This window comes from Gekko japonicus, unplaced genomic scaffold (genome assembly GCF_001447785.1).
Source record: "Gekko japonicus isolate JY-2015 unplaced genomic scaffold, Gekko_japonicus_V1.1 scaffold1056, whole genome shotgun sequence".
Taxonomy (NCBI): Eukaryota; Metazoa; Chordata; class Lepidosauria; order Squamata; family Gekkonidae; genus Gekko; species Gekko japonicus.
In genome coordinates, this window is record NW_015161431.1 from 462,817 (window position 1) to 480,986 (window position 18,170).

The following is an 18,170-nucleotide window of genomic DNA, read 5'->3' on the forward strand; positions in this document are numbered from 1 at the left end:
TGATCTTCACTCAGCTTGGGGTATAATATGAGGAGAAGCCACATAGTGAAACACTAACATCTGCTTTTAAAAAAATGAGTTTGATTTAAAATGCATGAATTTGCCTTCTACTGAGAACACAAGAATATAAGAAGAGCCCTGCTGGATCAGACCAGGGGTCCTTCTAGTCCAGCATCCTGTTTCAGACAGCAGCCAACCAGTTACCCTGGAGAGCAAACAGGGCATAAAGGCCCTCCTCTGCTGCTGCCTCCCAGCCCTGGTTTGTTCAGACGTTTGTTGCCTCTGTATACATATGCTCCCTTCAGTCACCATGGCTAGTAGCCACTGATGGACCTCTCCTCCATCAATCTGTCTAACCCCCCCCCTTTAAAGTTATCTATGATTGTGGCCATCACTACCTCCCCTGGCAGAGAATTCCACCGTTTAATTACTCTTTGCACAAAGGTGTATTTGCTTTTGTCTGTGCTGAACTATTTCCCAAAAATCCCACTGGGTGCCCCCAACTTCTACTATTATAGAGGAGAGAGAAAAAGCTCCCTCTACACACTTTCACCATCCCATGCATCTATATATCTAATAGCGAAGGGGCCTCCTGTGTGTGGATATCTAAATCCGCACATCAGGGGCACCTGGTGAAAAAATGGAAAAAGTTGAAAAAAAATATAGGGGGGATATTTAAATCCCCCCCAAAAGTAAAAGAGTGTTTCCTGCACGTGCACAGGGAACGCTCTAGGAACTCTGCGGCGGGCCAGCGGTTGGAAGTCGCTCAGGCCTCGCCGCAGGAGCGGGGGGGGGAGAGGAGATTGACAGCGACAGCAGCGGCAGAGGAGATTGTCGGAGCCAGGGGGGAGGAGATCAGCAGGCCCGGAGGAGGAGGAGATCGCCGGAGCCGGGGGGGAGGAGAGGAGACAGGTAGCGGCAGCAGAGGAGATCACCAGAGCCAGGGGGAGGAGGTGATTGGTGGAAGTGGCGGAGGAGACCGCCAGAGTTGGGGGGGAGATTAGCGGCGGAGGAGATCGCCAGAGCCGGGGAGGGAGGGGGAGATCGGTGGCAGCTAAGGAGGAGACCGCCGGAACCGGGGTGGGAGATCAGTGAGGCAGGAGGAGAACGGCCGCAGGAGCTGGAGGGGGGGAAGGAGACCGGCGGAGGGTGAAGGAGCGGGGGGAGGAGAGATTGGTGGGGCCCGGTGGCTGGAAGCTGCTCAGACCACACCGCTGGTGTCCGGGGATGGGGGAAGAGGGCTTACCTGCTGCTGCTGCTGCTGCCTCCTCCTCCTGCTCTGTGTGGAGCTCTTCTCTCCCCGCCCCCCGCGAGTATCGCGGGTCACCTTTCTTATATTATACTAATCCTAATATTTTGCCTTTTAGAATTCCTGTTGACCCATTTTAATTTAAGTACTCCTCAAATTATAATTTCAAAACAAAAATGTGATCATGTTTGAAATTAAGAAAATTAGTCCTGGGTTCTGAAATAGTACCAAGTTTTTATTTTGCATAGGACTGTTTTCTCTGCCAAACCAATGCAAGACCCAAGGCCACTTTAAATATATGATAGCTACCAACATACTATGGTCCCGGTCACACGGGCCGGAAAATGCGGGGGGGAAGTGTGGCTGTTTGCCCCGGAGCAAAGTAACACGCGGCAGTCCGATCACATGTCCCATGGAGGTCCCGTGGGTATGCCATTAGGTGGTGATCACACAGCTATTCTGCAGCGTGGCAAAGAAGCAGCGTGGCACGATCACACTGGCAATCGCTAGGTGCCGCTTCCGTGGCAAATGGTAATTTCCCCCCCTCACCACAGTGTGTGCATGTGCTGGTGGGCATTTGTGCGCATCCTGTGGAGACTTAAAAAAAAATCCGGTTTGCAACGGGACATGGGCGGTCGCCAGATGCTACAGGATTCCAGCGGAAACACAATCAGATGCCCGCCCTTGCCCCACATTTTCCGGAAACTAGCACATCGTATGTACTAGTTTTTTACTCCGTATCTTCGGCAAGAAGCCACGGGTTAGCCACGGGTGCACTACGCTTCCCAGATGTTGCAGTGTGATCGGACCCGGAAAATCTGCCTATCATCCATATCTTTAGCGCGTCAAATGCTCCGTGTGAACGGGGCCTATGTATATGTTCACATTTTAATTAAAATAATGGTCTTAGACTGGAGTAACTATCCTTAGGATTGCACTGTAAGTGTGAAAAAAAACTGAAATGGAATTCTAACAAGAAAAAGGCAACGCTGGTTGGGAACCCTTGCTGACTTGATTAAGATCCAATATTATGGCTGGAGAAGCAAGTTAATCCAGCTGCAAATAATGCATTCTTCCTATTCAGTAGCTTGGAATAATGCCCTAATACCCTGTCACAGCTGATCTGACACTTGGATCCACATCGCAGTAATATCAAGACTAGATTACAGTAATGCACTCTACATAGGTCTCCCCTCAAAATCAACTCAGAGACTCCACTTGGTGCAGAATGCTGCCACTCAAAAGCTAGGTACAGCATGCATGTTACTCCCGTTCTGCATTCACTCCACTGGCTTCCTGTCAGTTACTGGGTTCAATTCAAAGTACTGACTATCACAACCAAAGCCCTTCATGGCATTGGACCCCGATATCTGCAGGAACACCACTCCTCCTATGCCCCACCATGACACCATCACTCATCTGATCAGGGCATTCTGCAGGTTAAAGAAAGGTAAAGGTTCCCTTGCTCGAAAGCCAGTCGAATCCGACTCTAGGATTGCGGTGCTCATCTCCGTTTCAAAGCCGAAGAGCCAGCGCTGTCCGAAGACATTTCTGTGGTCATGTGGCCGGCATGACTAAACAACAAGGCGCACAGAACGCTGTTACCTTCCCACTGAAGTGGTACCTATTTATCTACTTGCAATTTTGTGCTACCCTGCAAATGGGCAAAATCAACAATTGCTTGGATATGTACATTCTCTGTGGCCCACACCATATGGAATGGCTTGCCTGATAAGGTCAGGAAGGTTCTGGTTCTCGTGGCTTTCTGCAAACTGCAAAACTGAATTATTCAGTAAAACCTTTTAACATGAGAAATAAGACTAAATGGTGTAACTAAATGGTTCAAGCCAAACATGGTTTGGTAAAGGAACAGGAGCGGTGGACTTTCCTACTACTATCTGTTGTATAATCTACTATGGCCCCGGTCCCACGAGAGGATTTGGGCCGGGAGAGGGACGGATCGTGGGCGGAGCAAACGGGCGCAATCCCACCGCAACATCTGGGAAGCGTTGCGCACCCGTCCCCGATCCGGCCCTTCCGACGATAACCCACAGCAAAAAAGAACCACCTACCGAGGTGGTTCTTTCCGAAAGGCCGCATCCAAGCTGGCCGTGGGATCGCCGGCCCGTTCTTCCACCGGCGCATCCCCGGCTCCTGGCCGAACTGTGCATGCTCAGACATGCGCAGTTCGGCAGCCTCCCGTGGCTTTCTCCCCGGTTTCCCCGGCATCTGATCGTGCCGGGGAGCAATTGCACGGCGGCTCACGGGATCTATATGATCCCGCCGCCGCATGCCTATTTTGGTGCAGCTTTTAAAAGCCGCACTTTGCCCGTCCTTTTTTCCCCTCATGTGGCAGGGACCTTTGTAATTTCTGCATCATTCAACATGTATTAATACTTATGCTTTGTTTCAGCTCTGTTTTCAGATTTCTACAATTCATATCCTGCTGCACTATTTATTGGATGTCCCATCTGGTTGACTGTATGGACTTACACTAAGTAATCCACCTTGAGTCTCAGTGAGTAAGGTGGACTTATAAATAACACAAATAATAATTCTGGGCAAAAGAACAACAAATGCAACACAGATTTCCAAACAAATCTGCCTTTGAATGAATTGCATTATTGAATCCTATGCTAAATGTATGTCAGCATCACAAAAGAGGAACGATGCCTCCTTTTCCCCTTCCTCTATTTCACCCTTACCAGTTAAAATGTCATTAAGTATTAAGGTTTGCACTATTGTGAAAATCAATGAAGTCCTGACAAGTCAGTTTTACAGGAAAACAATACAAAACCCTGTTGTCCAAGTTGCCACAGACATCCAGACACTTACATAAATGAAGACCTTGGACTACCATTCAGAGAACAACACTCCAAGCCTAGATGACCCCCAAAATAAAACCAGCACCATAACTTTTTTAGAACTCTATCAGTATCTTGTTTCTAGTTTGTTTACAGGAAGCTTCTGGGGGAAAAGTATCTCCTGAACTTCACAGAAAATCTGCTTGTGTAACAGAGAAACCAGAGACCAAAATATTTACCTTCCTGTAACTTATACTGAACAACAACAACTTGTATAAAACAGCACCATAAAAACTCACTTAAAAAAAACCAAACCGTTCTGCCTTCACATTCAACTCACTTGTACCAGCACAAGTCCACAAAACCTCCTCCAGTGTCCTTTAATTTTCCCAGTGCAGAAAGCCTGTGCCCCTTCCCCCAGCACCACCAGAACAAGCCAACTGTTTCCTGGGGAGAGGGGAGAGCCAGAGAACGGAAGGCTGAGACTCAAAATGAATTCCCTGGGAGGAAACGGGGAGAAGGATCTCTCCCGCCCTCTTATCTCTGTCATTTCTACAGATCCTGCCAACATTAACCTAGTTTCTCCACACAACTTCTCTGTAGGCCTCCCCGGAAAATCTCGGCCCTAGCACCGGCTATCTCGGCGAGGTCCTATGGGGCCCGACCGACGACTGCCTCCTTTTTAGTTTGCCAGCTAAAGCCTTGGGAAGCCAGCCAGGGAAGGAAAGAGCAGGGCTGCGAGCTCCCTGGAAAAGCACACGTATGCGGCCGCTGAAGCGGCGGCTACCGGGAATTCCCCCGCTTTGTTGTTCCCCACCCTTCTCTCACCTGCAAAAAGTGGCCCGTGAGGGAAGCGTAGCCCCGGGAGAGCGGGCCCAGGAACAGCGCCGCAGTGCCGGTGGGGCTGGAGGGAACGACAGGCTCCATAGGTCGGAGAGAGCAGGCGCTAGAGAAGGGCGCTTCTTCCGCCGGGGGGGAGGGGAGCACAGGCAACCGCGGTGAACTTTGTCTCTTTCTTGACACCCGCTGCCGGCCCTCCCCCGCCTGCTCCGCAGGGCCACGTCACCTCGCATTGACCTCCCCCTGTGACTCCCCGACGTCATCGCCCCGTGCCGGTACTTTGGAAGCACGGTTGCGGAATCCGGAAGAGAACTGGCCATCGTGGCTTCTACCGGAAGCGGGGAGGGACATGTCGGTAGCAATTAAAACCCGCTTGGAAAGGCCGGCCCAAGAAGCCTTACGGCTTGCTTTTCACCACGACCACCCTCAAATCCTTGGGAAACTCCAGTGAACGCAGGATAGTTCATAGGTAGGAACGGGCACAGCATATACCAGGGCGCCTCTTAATTTCTAAAGGCCAGAGAATGACTCCTATAGTGGCCTCTCCCTCCCCTCTCGCCGTCTATTCACCAGCAATGCAACAGAGTTAAGGACAAGCGGCTAGAGGTTCCCCCCTGTTCAAGCAACCAAATTGCTTGGTAGAGAGGCCTGATCTACACATGCGCCAGGAGAATTAGGTGGTAGAGTAGACTACACCGTTTCAGGCTATAGAGGGTAGGTGCTGGTCTAGATTGCATTTCCACTAAAAAAAAAAATCCCTGCCAACAGAAAACAAGTACCGTGGGGAGAAAAGGTTCTAGCCCATCTTTTTGCCTGCAGTGCCAGTTTTCTGTCTGCAAGGAGTGTTTAATATACAGGATATATATAATATTCAGAAATGGGATTTCCCATATGTACTCTCAAGTAGTACAACAACACATTCTATCACTGGATCCCCGTTTCCTCCCAGGGAATTCATTTTTGCCTGCAGTGCCAGTTGTCTGTTTGCAAGGAGTGTTTAATATACAGGTGTTAATATTCAGAAATGGGATTTCCCATCTGTAGTCTCAAGTAGTACAACAACCCATTCTATCACTGCAGTGTTTAACAGTCCAATCCTAATCAGAGCTGCACTCTTCTAAAATTTCTAAATCCATTTAAATCAGTGGGTTTAGAAAGGTGTAGCTCTGTTTAGGATGGCACTTTAAAATACCTAATTTCCATCTCATGCTGCTGGTGTTAGGGTTGCCAGCCTCCAGGTGGTGGCTGGACATTTCGGATTACAACACATCTCCAGGCAATAGAGATCAGTTCACCTGGATGAAATTGCCACTTTGGAAGGTGCAATTTGTGGCATTACACCCTGCTTAAGTCCCTCCCCTTCCCAAGCCCTGTCCTCAGGCCCCACCCCCAAACCTCCAAGTATTTTTCAACCTGGAGCTGGCAACCCTAGCTGGTGTACACCAGGGACATGTCTCCTTAATTCCAACCATAGCCAAATATTACAAGCAAGTGTGCTTGAGGAAATTCTGACATATGCACACACAGCGATCTCAGGAGGCTGCAATTCTCAATGCATGTGTGAGTTTAAATCTTACCAGTCATGTAACTTACTTCAAAGTAAGGCTGAGTATGCTTACTTATAAGTAAAAGTACTGAAAGAATCTGGATTTAATTACTATGAAATTGAACTACGTATGCACTTGAGAATGCAGTTTAATCCTGTACATTTCCTTGGGAGTAGAATGTGACTGAACACTGCTGAACTTTTTGATATACAGTTGATTTTGGAACAGTTGATTTTTGGACAGACAAACAAAAACTAAAACCCAGACTAAATAGAAAGTTTGAACAGATGAAACACTTACAATCTCTGTGATGGGCCGCATATTTTCTTTGGCTAAAAGGACTGCACCATCCAAGGCAGCCAGAATTTGTGGAGCAGCAGAGTCTGCTTCTGATGGATTACTGTGTTTTTCCATGGCATTACCTTTAGCATGAGGAGTACCTTAGGTTAAAAATAATTATTTCATTAATTATTTTGACCAAACCTTTGTATTTTGGCAGTGAATTCTTAAGATTTAAGTTATTTTACCTGGATCTCATATTTCTGATTCTCCATTTTACAACTAATCTGTTTCAGATTATGCAAAATTAAATCCTGGTAAATTCACTGGGACACCCTCTAGTAACTGAATTTAGAACTAAGTTTGAGTCCAGTGGCACCTTTAAGACCAACAAAGTTTTATTTATTTATTTGAATAAAACTTTGTTGGTCTTAAAGGTGCCACTGGACTCAAACTTTGTTCTGCTGCTTCAGACCAACATGGCTACCCCACCTGAGTTTAGAACTGCAGTCCTACTATTACTTGTCAGTCCTTCAGATTAGGCCTGTTCAAATAACCTGTTGATTTCCCTACTTTAATAATTTGAGTGCAATTGCACTCTCATTCCACTGTTAGGAGAAAAAGCATACTTTATTCTAGATTTAGAGATTGATGTGAAGCAGAGGTCTTTTCTCTGTGGAAGATCCAACTCTTTGAAAGTCTTCGTATGCACTGCTTTACTGACTTTGAGGAAGTGGTGCAAAATCATTTTAGCTTGGCAAGCATGCAGGGGCTCGATTTCTACACCGCTACGACTCAATTCACAGCCCTATGCATGCTTCTGTGTGCATCTGTTATACATATGTGCCCGTGAAGAGATATGTACTTTAAGCAGTCTCTTCCACAGAAATGAAAGTGTAGAAAATTGCTGGATTGGGATTTTAGCCTTTATCTCTTTAATATTTTCATTAATAATAATGCCTGAAAAATGTTTGCACAAGTTTCCGATAATCAAGATAATAATGCTGTTAGTAAAACATACAGTTTTGAATATTGTGTGACTTAAGTTTTAGACAATTAATTCTCTATAAGAACTAGTTCAGTTGTCATCCACCTTGATTTTAATTAAAAGAAAAGCTAAATAAATAAGTAGAAAACTACCAGGAATGTTACCAGTAATAAAATCTTCTTCCGTATTTGTCCTTGAATCAGTCAGTTCAGAAGCTGCATCCACGTGGGACAATTTCTTCCCACTTCCAAAAATATCCTTGCTTTCTGTTTCTTCCACAGTTCCAGTCTCTGCCAAAACATTCACATCATCTTTTGGTTCATCTAGGTGAAGAACAGCTTGCTCTTTTGACATCTGCTCTGTATATGGCAGGTGCTTTTGATCTGTGTTCTCTGCTGGGCTTTGAATAGCATGTCTGTCATCTTCAGTTTGTTTTGCATTAGCTGCAATGAACAGAAAAATTAGCTCTCATTTTAGTTTCTTGGAACCAATGAGTGTTAAGAAGTGTTAGTGTTATCTGACAAGGTTACAGAACAGCTTACCTTGCTGCCTACTTTGCTTGAAAATAGCTTAGGCCGACTTCACGTATACTAAATTAAGTATTTTTAGAAAAATTGTCCAGAACATAAAATATCAGTAGTATGAAACACAAACAGTAAAATCCTAAATGAAGTTACACCCTTCTAAGTCCAGTGACCTCAATGGACTCTGAAGGTTACAACATCTTAGGATGGTATTGGAAGTTTCACTGTGAAGATGTAAAACAGCACCTGCAAGACTCTGGGGATCTTCTTAAAAGTAAAAGAATTCTTGTTTCTGTTTTAAAGAAAATAAGCTGCTAGCCCTGATCGCTACAGTGAGGCATTTGAAAATATGGGTTTGCTTACAGTAAAGTTTTCAAGAGAGAATATGTTTATAAGTTTGTATCAAGACTTTGAGTAGCTATCATTTTTTTAAAAATATACTGGTAACAGTTTCTGAATGCAACTTTTCCATTAGCAAGGAATAAGCAACCAAAACCTTATGAAAATTATATTCAAATTACACAAAACCAGAAGGCTACAGCTGTTTATGTGATATATTTTCAGAGGAATTTCCAGGACTGAAAAGCTCCCCATTCTTCTTTTATTAGTAAAGCACAAAACATGATTATTTGTCTACCTGGTATCAACAACAAAAACAAAATGCACCATGGAGAGCACAAATTGCTCAAGGTCAGATAACACTCAAGTGCTACTTAAAGGCATATGTCTCAAATACAAATAATGAAAGAATCATGCATAGAGATTAGAATGTAAATCTTTCAGTATGATCCACATATACTTATTACTAAAGCACTGAGACTTTGAAACAAATACACAAGTGCAGGTATACACTTCCGGATCACTGTATGAAAGTCAGTAGAGCACCACTACCCTCAAGAACACTGAAGTTGGCAATCCCTAAATAACTTTTTGAGGGGGTTTGATTGGCAGGCATCTTTTAAAGTGGGGGACAGGAAATAGATTTTGGGTTTGTTGTTTTATTTTTGGTTTTAACTGGAAATGTTTTAACTATTGTAGGCCACCTTGAACGATGAGGAAAGAACATAAGAGACGCCAATGCTGGATCAGGCCAAAGGCCCATCCAGCCCAACACTCTGTATCACACAGTGGCCAGAAATACCAGTGCCATCAGGAGGTCCACCAGTGGGGCCAGGACATTAGAAGCCCTCCCACTGTTGACCCCCCCAAGCACCAAGAAGACAGAGCATCACTTGCCCCAGAGTCCCTATCTATACCTTGTGGCTAATAGCCACTGATGGATGGTATATAAGATGGTATATAAGTGTTTTAATAAATAAATAAACCTTATTAACATTTTGATGTCCACATCAATGAGGCTTTCAGTTCTTATATAAATGAGGTATTCTCATACTTGGCCTTAATATGCTTTTTAATCAGGAGAACAGGAGGTTAGACTTTGTAGTTCTCACTGAAGTAGTAAATACATGTCTGTGTTGAGAACTCACAAGGCTTCCAAATCGTCCCCATGGGAATCTAGAGGTTAGGGAGTTCTAGCCTAACTTTAAACCTGACATACTAGTTTTCTGTGGGGTATGGAGGAATACCCAGTAATTTGAACATATGTGACCTCCAGTTTGAAGTGTCATAAGCGTACTATCCCAGTGTAAATTAAGGCCTAGGCCTCAACTATGCCATAGCTCAACAAACACCAGGTCGCCATGGTGCCTAGAAATCGTAGCATGTCTCCATTCCTGGTGGAAGTACTAAGCTCATTTATTGTGCATCTGAATGTTCTCCTATTTGCTAAAGCAATCTTAAAGGCTGCATTTGCAAATGAAGTGCAATAGCAGGACTGAAGGAAAGCATCTCCATGTGGAAGAGCCCCATGATCTCTTAGCTTTAATCTTCCCTCTTTTCTAACATTGAGGATAATTACATTGTATGTGAAGTACTGTGATCAAAGTGCAGTTCAGCAATAACAGCAGTACGCTGCAAGGAAAGAACCACCTAAAACTTTGAGGTGGGGAGGAGAAGGAGCTAGAACACTGGAATGAAGCACACAAAAGAGCTGGAGTTCTCATCCTATGTTTTCAATCTGGAATAAGGGAATTAGTTGAAAGCACCAATAGGTTTATGCTTTCATTTTGTTTTGGCATCCCTAAATTTCCTTAAAATGCCCCATCAGCAACTGTCCTCTACCAGTGTTTGAATTTGGAAAATCCTTTCCAGATGTCAGCATCAAATTTGTAGGTACCTGTGTGACTACATATCTAGCCTTTTTAAAAGCCCTGTTGCTAATTCATTTTAAGATCTTACCTGTAATAAGCACACTAGAATCCGTCTCTGATTCTAGGGCAGATGCAAGTGGAGCACTCTCACTAAAGGGAGAATATTTTTGTCTTAGCGAATACATTAGTTCCTGAATATCATCCATTAAGGCAGCTTCTTCATCAAACAAATCAATTTCTTTCACCACTTCTTCTTCATTTTCTATTTCCCTTGAATCTAAAATCTTGTCCACAGCATCCAGAATATTTGATTCTGAAGATTCAAGGATCTGGTCCAAAGCATCTTCAGTTTCTTCATGGTTGTTATTCTGTTTCTGAGCAAGCATTAACTCCAGCTCCATGTCATGAAACAAAGACTCTATCCTGAAAACATGTTGCTGTCCAAGATATTTCTGTATGCGTGCAACACGTTTTTCATCAAGAAATGCCTTCATTATAGTGAGTTCTCTCACTGACTCACCATACTCTGGTTCTGCAGCTTCCTTTTCGTTTTCTGAGACACTGCTAGGCGTGGAGGGATCATAGGAATGCTGGTGTTTGTCTGTAAGTTCATTCTGTAGAGTATTCTCAGGAAGATGCTCCTGGGTTTCATTAAAGTCATCCTTGTTGTCTTCTACTTCAGAAATATTTAAATTGCTTGACATATTGTCCTCCGTGTCCTGGAATACGGTTTTTTCTTCAACCACAGAATTTTCCACTTTGTGTAATGTTGACTGCTCCACCTCTTCCTGCTCCTCTTTTTTGCCTTCTGTCATCTCAGTCATTTGAGAAACTTTGTGTAATTGCCTGCTTTCATACTTTTCATGCAAATGTTGCATGCTGTCCTCCTTTTCACCCTGCTCAAGTGTTGTCATTGCTTCTTCTCCCATTTCATCAACAGGATTAGCAGCTCTTGAAATAGCATCGTTTGGCATTTCCACTTGGGGGCTGCCACTTTGAACACCTAGTGTAAAACTTTGTTCATCTGCAAGTCTCTCTTTAGAGAGTTTTGCACTAACAGCATTTTCATCCTGTAATAGTTCCTCTTGTGATTCTTCTAAGTAGTCTTCTTCAGCATCAGTTTCCAGATACTGGACTGCTGGTGTGAAGGATTTCTCTCTACCTGTATTTGCACCAATAACTTCGTTCATGCGTTCAGCTTCATTGTGAACAGTGTTTTGCTGAGTAAAGTTTCTATGCTGTATGGAGTTGGATTTTTCTATAACAGATGTTTTCTCTTGTGTTTGCTTCTTACTATTTCTTGTAATGCCTTCATGGTCATCTAAATACTGGTCTTCGGTTTCCTGTTCGGATTGTTTGATAGTCAGGTCAGTATTTCCCTCAGTGGGCATATTTTCCACAGCAGAGGCATTTATCTGCTTCTCCTTACTGAATATCTCTGTTGTTTCAAAATCTTCTCCATCTTGCTGTGTGTCATGGTTTGTTTTACCTGTGAAGAGACTGGTATCATCCTGGTCACTTTGATACTCATTTGTATTCATAGATTCTGTATTCATAGATTCTACATTCTGATCTTTTTCATCTAATTCCTCCCAAAGTATTTTGTGTTTTGTATCATTTTCCAAGCTGTCCTCCAAGATGCTCTCCCTTTCTTCATCTTGTATTATTTTATGAAGAGAAAGGCCTTCTGGATCATCTTTGATGTCACCCATAGGTGGTTTTACAGATTCTTCCTTTGTTTCCATAGATGCTTTAGATTCCAGGCCATCTCTGTAATTAGAAAAGGCACCAAAATTATGCATAGATGTGCTTTGCAATTGTTTCTGTGTACCAGGTTCTGCCTCACTTTTTGAATGCTCTTCCTCATAGTTCTGAGTTTTATACCTTCCTCCCTTGTGATCTTGGACATCTCCATTTTCTGTTTCCTTTGTAATATGATCGTGTTGTGATGTTAAGGGGTCATTTTTTGAAGAAGTCTCCTCTGAATGAATGTGCATATTTTCTTTCTTGTTGTTGTTGATTAGGACCACTTTATCATCATCTTCCGCCTCTTCTAAATCAGCTCTCTCCCCATTTGTTTCATCAGTCGGTCTTTCACCTCCACTGACAACTGCAAAAATTGTATCCCCTAAATTTGTTAATAAACCAGAGTCTTTTTTCCTCTCATCAATGGATTTTTTGCCATCTTCCCCAGTGACATCAAGATCACTCATTTCTGACTCATGGATGCCCTCAGATAACATCTTCCCAGCCTTTGGGTCCTCAGAAGATGTAACTTCTTCTGTGAAAGACAGCAAAGGAATTTCTTCTGATTGTTCTTCAAATTCTTTCAGCTTCTCTGCATCATAAGAGTCAATATCCATGTCTTCCATCAGATTGCCATCAAATGATGTAACAAGGCTAGTTGTCTCATCATCAGACACAAGAGCATCGGCAGTTGAGCCAAATTTTGTTTTCAGCTCCTCTGATGCATCTTGTGGTAGAAGTGTAAAAGCACCATCATCTTTGCCTCCATAATCTGATTGTTCAGCTTCACCCTGAGAAAAACTAGAGTTTTTGGCACTTTCATGTTCTGGCACTTTTAAAGTTTCCTGCATTTCTTCCAAAGATTGATGTGCTCTTTGGTCTCCCTGAGGATTGTCTGTGTCACTATTTACAGCAAGGTTCTCATTCTTGGAATCAAGAGCTCCCTCTACATTCTCATCTTTTTCAAAAAGAAAAGTGTCTTGTTCATCCATTCCGCCATGGTCACCACTGCTTTCTTCTGAGTCCACTTCAATATCATCAGCTTGTGGATCAATGGATTCCATAGGATCAGCCCCCTCAGTTTCCTCTTCCTTTTCAGTTTCTAGGTTCGCTTCAGCATCACTAGCTACCATGTCCTCTGATAATTTTAAAAGTTCATCAACATTGTAATTCTCAAAATTGTCTTTGCCTCCATCAAAACAAACAAAATCTGTTTCCTGCAAAGGGAAAAAAATGACATTTTAAGTACGTGAGGGATTTTTTAAAGATTATACCTTAGTTTTCTTTTAATGTAGCTAAAATTATAATCATTCCTATGTAAATTTGCAGATAGTTCATTTAATTAAAGAAGCCAATAAGAAGCACCTTAGAAATTTTCCAGAATTTACAGTGCTATTCTAAGAAGATTTCCACCCTTCTAAGCCCACTGTCTTTGATGGACTTAGAAGGGTATACCTCTGTTTAGGATTGTATTGCCAGTCTGCAATCCTGTGTGTATTTAACTAAGAATAAACTCCACTGAACACAGATCAGATTGCTTAGAATATAACATTCGTAGACTGAACATTAAGACTTTACCTCTAGCAGTAAGATCTATATTCTTCATATAACAATGCAATACAAGTTTCCAGTTACAATTTGGAAAAATTGCTTCCATATTCCAGAAACTACAGAAATCAAAACTTGCAGTTCCATGAAATAACCTGTATCTGTTGTACCTGTTAACATTTTGCAGAAATCAGAGACTAATTTTATTTATTCACTTACTATGACTTGCGTATACTGAAGTATGACTATTCATCAGCCTTGATTTTTTCTGTTTTTATTGTGCATGTCCTCTACACCACTTGCACAAGGCACAGCTACAATGAGTATAACTCTTGCAACATTAAAAGTTCTCCCAGAACTGAAATCACACTGCTTCAGTTTACACCACATCTTAATGGTGTATACAAATACTACAAATGAAAAATCAGGAGGAGTCTGGAGAAGGAGGCACCAAGGACACCATTGGAGCATGTGCTGCAACCCTGCCCCACCAAAACAGCCACATAACTGACCTATATAAGAGAACTAGACAAGCAGGCAGCATCTCCAACAGGCTTGTACAATGCAAACCACTATGTAAAATGCCTCCTGCCAACCATATTGTAGCCTGCAGGTATTTGACAGCCTATTTCAAAAGTCCCAGGCAAAAGCAAGAGGCTTATGACAAGTCCCTGACAAAATGTTGAAAGGATATAGTTGTTTTCACATTTTCTACCCCTTCCCCCTTTCCTGGTTGGATTCATTTATGCAGCTTGTTTTTATTGCAAGCCCTTTAGAGCTTTGGACCTATACATACAAAAACTGCTCAGGTTAAAGTAGTAAATAGAACAAACAACAAGCCCTTTAGAGCTTTGGACCTATACACACCCAAACTGCTCAGGCTAAAGTAGTAAATAGAACAAACAAACAAAAAACTTACATCTGTTGGTAATTCTAGCTCATCATGGGTATAAATATGGTTTATTTCAAGTAAATCCTTCGGAAAATATCCAAATTCGCTTCCAACCTGCCAGGAAAATGAGAAAACAAAACATCAATATAAATACCCTTTTTGAAGTCATGTTTCTCCTGGTGTTAATTGAGAGCCAGCAGTAATAGCAAACACTACGGAAATGGTAAAATCCCTGTCAAGAGCACTTATATAGCATTCCCATGTCCCATGGGGCACTTACATATCCTTTTTCAAAACAAGTGCACTGCATCAGAAGAACTACTTTTGGCACCTGGTAAGCTGTCAGAGATTCAGTTTTGAATGAATGCAGGGCCCCTGCTGTATCAGGACTATAGAATGAAACCATATTTGAAGTAATAAAAGTCAGCTGGCAGTTAAAAGGATACCTTCAGAAACACAGCCAAAGGGTGCAATTCTATCCCCCATGCTTTTCAATCTCTATGTAAAGCCCTTAGGACAAGTCATTTGTAGAGGTCCTGAATCATGGTCCTGGCTGTGGTAGTTACCTGGCTAAAAGTGAACAAATTGAAACTGAAGTAATGCTGGCTGGGAAGGAGGACGTCTTAAAGGCCACTGTTCTCCCCATTTTTGATGGATTCCAACTGACCCTCGCCGACTCAGTTAAAAGCCTTGGGGGATCATACTGGATCCAGTTTTATTACTGGAGAAGCAAGTTAATGCAGCTGCAAAAAAGGCTCTCTACCAACTCAGCCTAGCTCATAAGGTGGCCCCTTACATTGATATAGCTGACCTGGCCACCTGGATCCATGCCACAACTAGACTACTGTAATGAACTGTACATTGGTCTCCACCCAAAATTAACTCAGAATGCTATGGCTTGGCTATTAATGTGAGCTAGATCAAGTATGCATGATACTCCCTTTCTGCAGGCATTCCATCAGCTGCCCATCTGTTATCAGGCTCAGCTTAAGGTACTGGCTATCACGTACAAAGCCCTTCAAGGCCTTGACCCCTCTTATTTGTGGGACTGCCTCTCTCCCTATGCTCTACCACGACAACTTCGCTCATGTCAGCAGGGCCTTCTGCAGGTGCTATCCTGCAAATGGGCGAAATCAAACACTGGCAGTACACATACTCTCTGTTATGGCTCTTGCCTTGTGGAATGGCCTGCCTGAAGAGGTCAGGAAAGCTCCTGCTCTCCTAGCTTTCTACAAACTGTGCAAAACTGATCTATTCATAGAGTTACCAGGTCCCTCCTGGCAACGGGTGGGGGTGGGGGGGACTTATGAGGAGAAAGAGAAAGGCCTAGGCCTTGTCACTGCACAGGAAGTGATGTCATCACACCAGCAATGTCTGGGAGATGCTCTTGTATTTGGGGAAAAACTATGGAAAAATCAGCTTCTACCATAGAGTTTTTGTCCAAATACCAGAGCGTCGCCTGGATGTTGCCGGTGTGATGATGTCACCTCCTGTGCGATGCCAGTAATGAGGTCTAGGCCTCTCTTCTGGTAAGTTCCCTCTATTGGCCAGCTGATCAGCGGCTGGGGGTAGGGCCTGGCAGTGGGGGACTCCTGCCTCCATCAAGCAGTCTGGCCACCCTACCTATTCAAGATGGCTTTTCTGCACAGGTAATAGAGTTGCACTGTACAAAATGGTTTTACACACTTGCTTGGATAAATGATTAAGGACTGTGGTCTATACTGCTATGTTTAGCTTCTTGTAAGTAGGATCCTATTTATGTAATTTCACACTCACACTTGTTATCCTCTTGTGGGTCAGTGCCAGTCTGAATATATACAATATGCAACTGTTCTGAAAGTATAACAATGTGTGGAAAACCACCCTGGAGGGAGAAAAACATGAGACAGAAAAGCACTAAAACACTGATGTTGAAATGTAAGTTCTACTACTCTAGTGTACTGCAAAGTTATGCATGACTTTTAGGTAAACGGAAGAATAAAGTCAGGCACTCCTGAAATCAGTTAAGAGTGGAACTTTGACCCTATTTATATTTACTTGGATGGCCTTTTGGTTAACCTGAGTTTTAATTCACTTGACACTTCCTGCCAAGTAAGTGAGTTGTGTCAAATTACACAACATGTTTGGCAATGGCCACAAGTCGGGCTGGGGTTTCCCTACCCCAAGGCAATTTCCCTGCAGCCATATGGCAGCAGTGGGAAATTTACTCCCTAAGTCACAGGTAGGTCCAGTTTGGATGACAACTATAATTTGGGGGTGGGGAGAAAGGGCTTCATTCTCCTCCCCCCCGGTGCCATTTTTCTCACCCAAAATAGCCCCGGGGGAGTATTCTGCCCCACTGCAGGGTTGCATGTGCAGTATTCAGTGCATGTGCAGCCCTGGGGCAAGTAATTTCCTTTAGCTAGGGAAAACAGCAATGGGTGGGGAGAGATTAGAACCTCTCCTCCTGTGCTGCTATGGTCCCAGTCGGAATCAGGTCCTTTGCGGCTTGGAGAAGTAAATCCCCCACAACTGTTACATAGCAGCAAGGAAAGCAAGAGAATCCAGATTTGACTCGTAGGTAAATATAATGCATACTTTGAGTTTTTGGTACAAAGTTTAAACCTATTGTGTGGCTTAAGAATGTCTAACTTACCAAAACTGGACTCTGCTCTCCAATATATTGCATTTAAGTTTGCATTTTTAGCAGCCAAAGTCTTCACAATTTATTTGATTTATATACTGTCCACCCCATAACGGGCTCAGGGCAGTGTAAATCAATTAATATAATACAATGAAAACAACATTAAAATGACAAATAAAATATAAAACCAGGTGGCAATATTTTACAAGAGTCAGGGTATCAGAATTAAGGCAATTACTCCTTTTGCCTAAGATTGAGTGACTGGCACAGGTGGGCAAGTACATTCAAATTAGTAAAGGAGCTTTTTGATTTATTTCCCCCATGACAGTTTCTACATTCAAGGCAATTGGCCCGTCCAATCTATTTTGTTGTTTCCCTCCATTTTTCTAGTGCTGCTACCACAGAATTTAATAGAGTATTTTGCAGTGTTTTTAAACTGATATATTTTCTGTCAAACTATCTAGGAATAGACCTAAACATTTTAAAAGTTTCATTTTCAGATATGACATCATATTCAAATACTCCTTCCTAAAATCATAGAATCATAGAATGTTAGCGTTGGAAGGGACCTTGCAGGCCATCTAGTCCAACCCCCTGCACTCTGCAGGAGCATAGCTGAAAGATAGCCCTACATACCTCCACTTGAAAATGTCCAGCGAAGGGGCATCCACCACCTCCCGAGGCAGACTGTTCCACTGCTCAACCACTCTTACAGTTAGAAAGTTTCTCCTGCTATTTAGCCGGTAACGACTCCCTTGTAATTTCCACCCATTAGATATAGTCTTGCAATCCGGAGCAAGAGAGAATAGATCTGCTCCATCTTTTACATGACAGCCCTTCAAATACTTGAAGACTGCAATCATGTCCCCTCTAAGCCTTCTCTTTCCCAGGCTAAACATACCCAACTCTTTCAGCCTTTC

General features: G+C 43.1%; 1 protein-coding gene across 1 annotated transcript in view; it reads right to left on the reverse strand.

The window, feature by feature from the left end:
• Positions 1–2,919: 2,919 nt before the first annotated feature.
• Positions 2,920–18,170, reverse strand: part of LOC107125546 (melanoma inhibitory activity protein 3-like) — a 25,684-nt gene continuing 10,433 nt past the window's right edge. Inside the window, exons 3-7 of the mRNA XM_015428969.1 lie at positions 14,655–14,741; positions 10,530–13,404; positions 7,860–8,150; positions 6,741–6,880; positions 2,920–3,048 (exon numbers count right to left, since the gene is read on the reverse strand). Of these exons, the coding sequence (XP_015284455.1) occupies positions 2,920–3,048; positions 6,741–6,880; positions 7,860–8,150; positions 10,530–13,404; positions 14,655–14,741 (3,522 nt within the window). The remainder of the gene's footprint in view (positions 3,049–6,740; positions 6,881–7,859; positions 8,151–10,529; positions 13,405–14,654; positions 14,742–18,170) is intronic.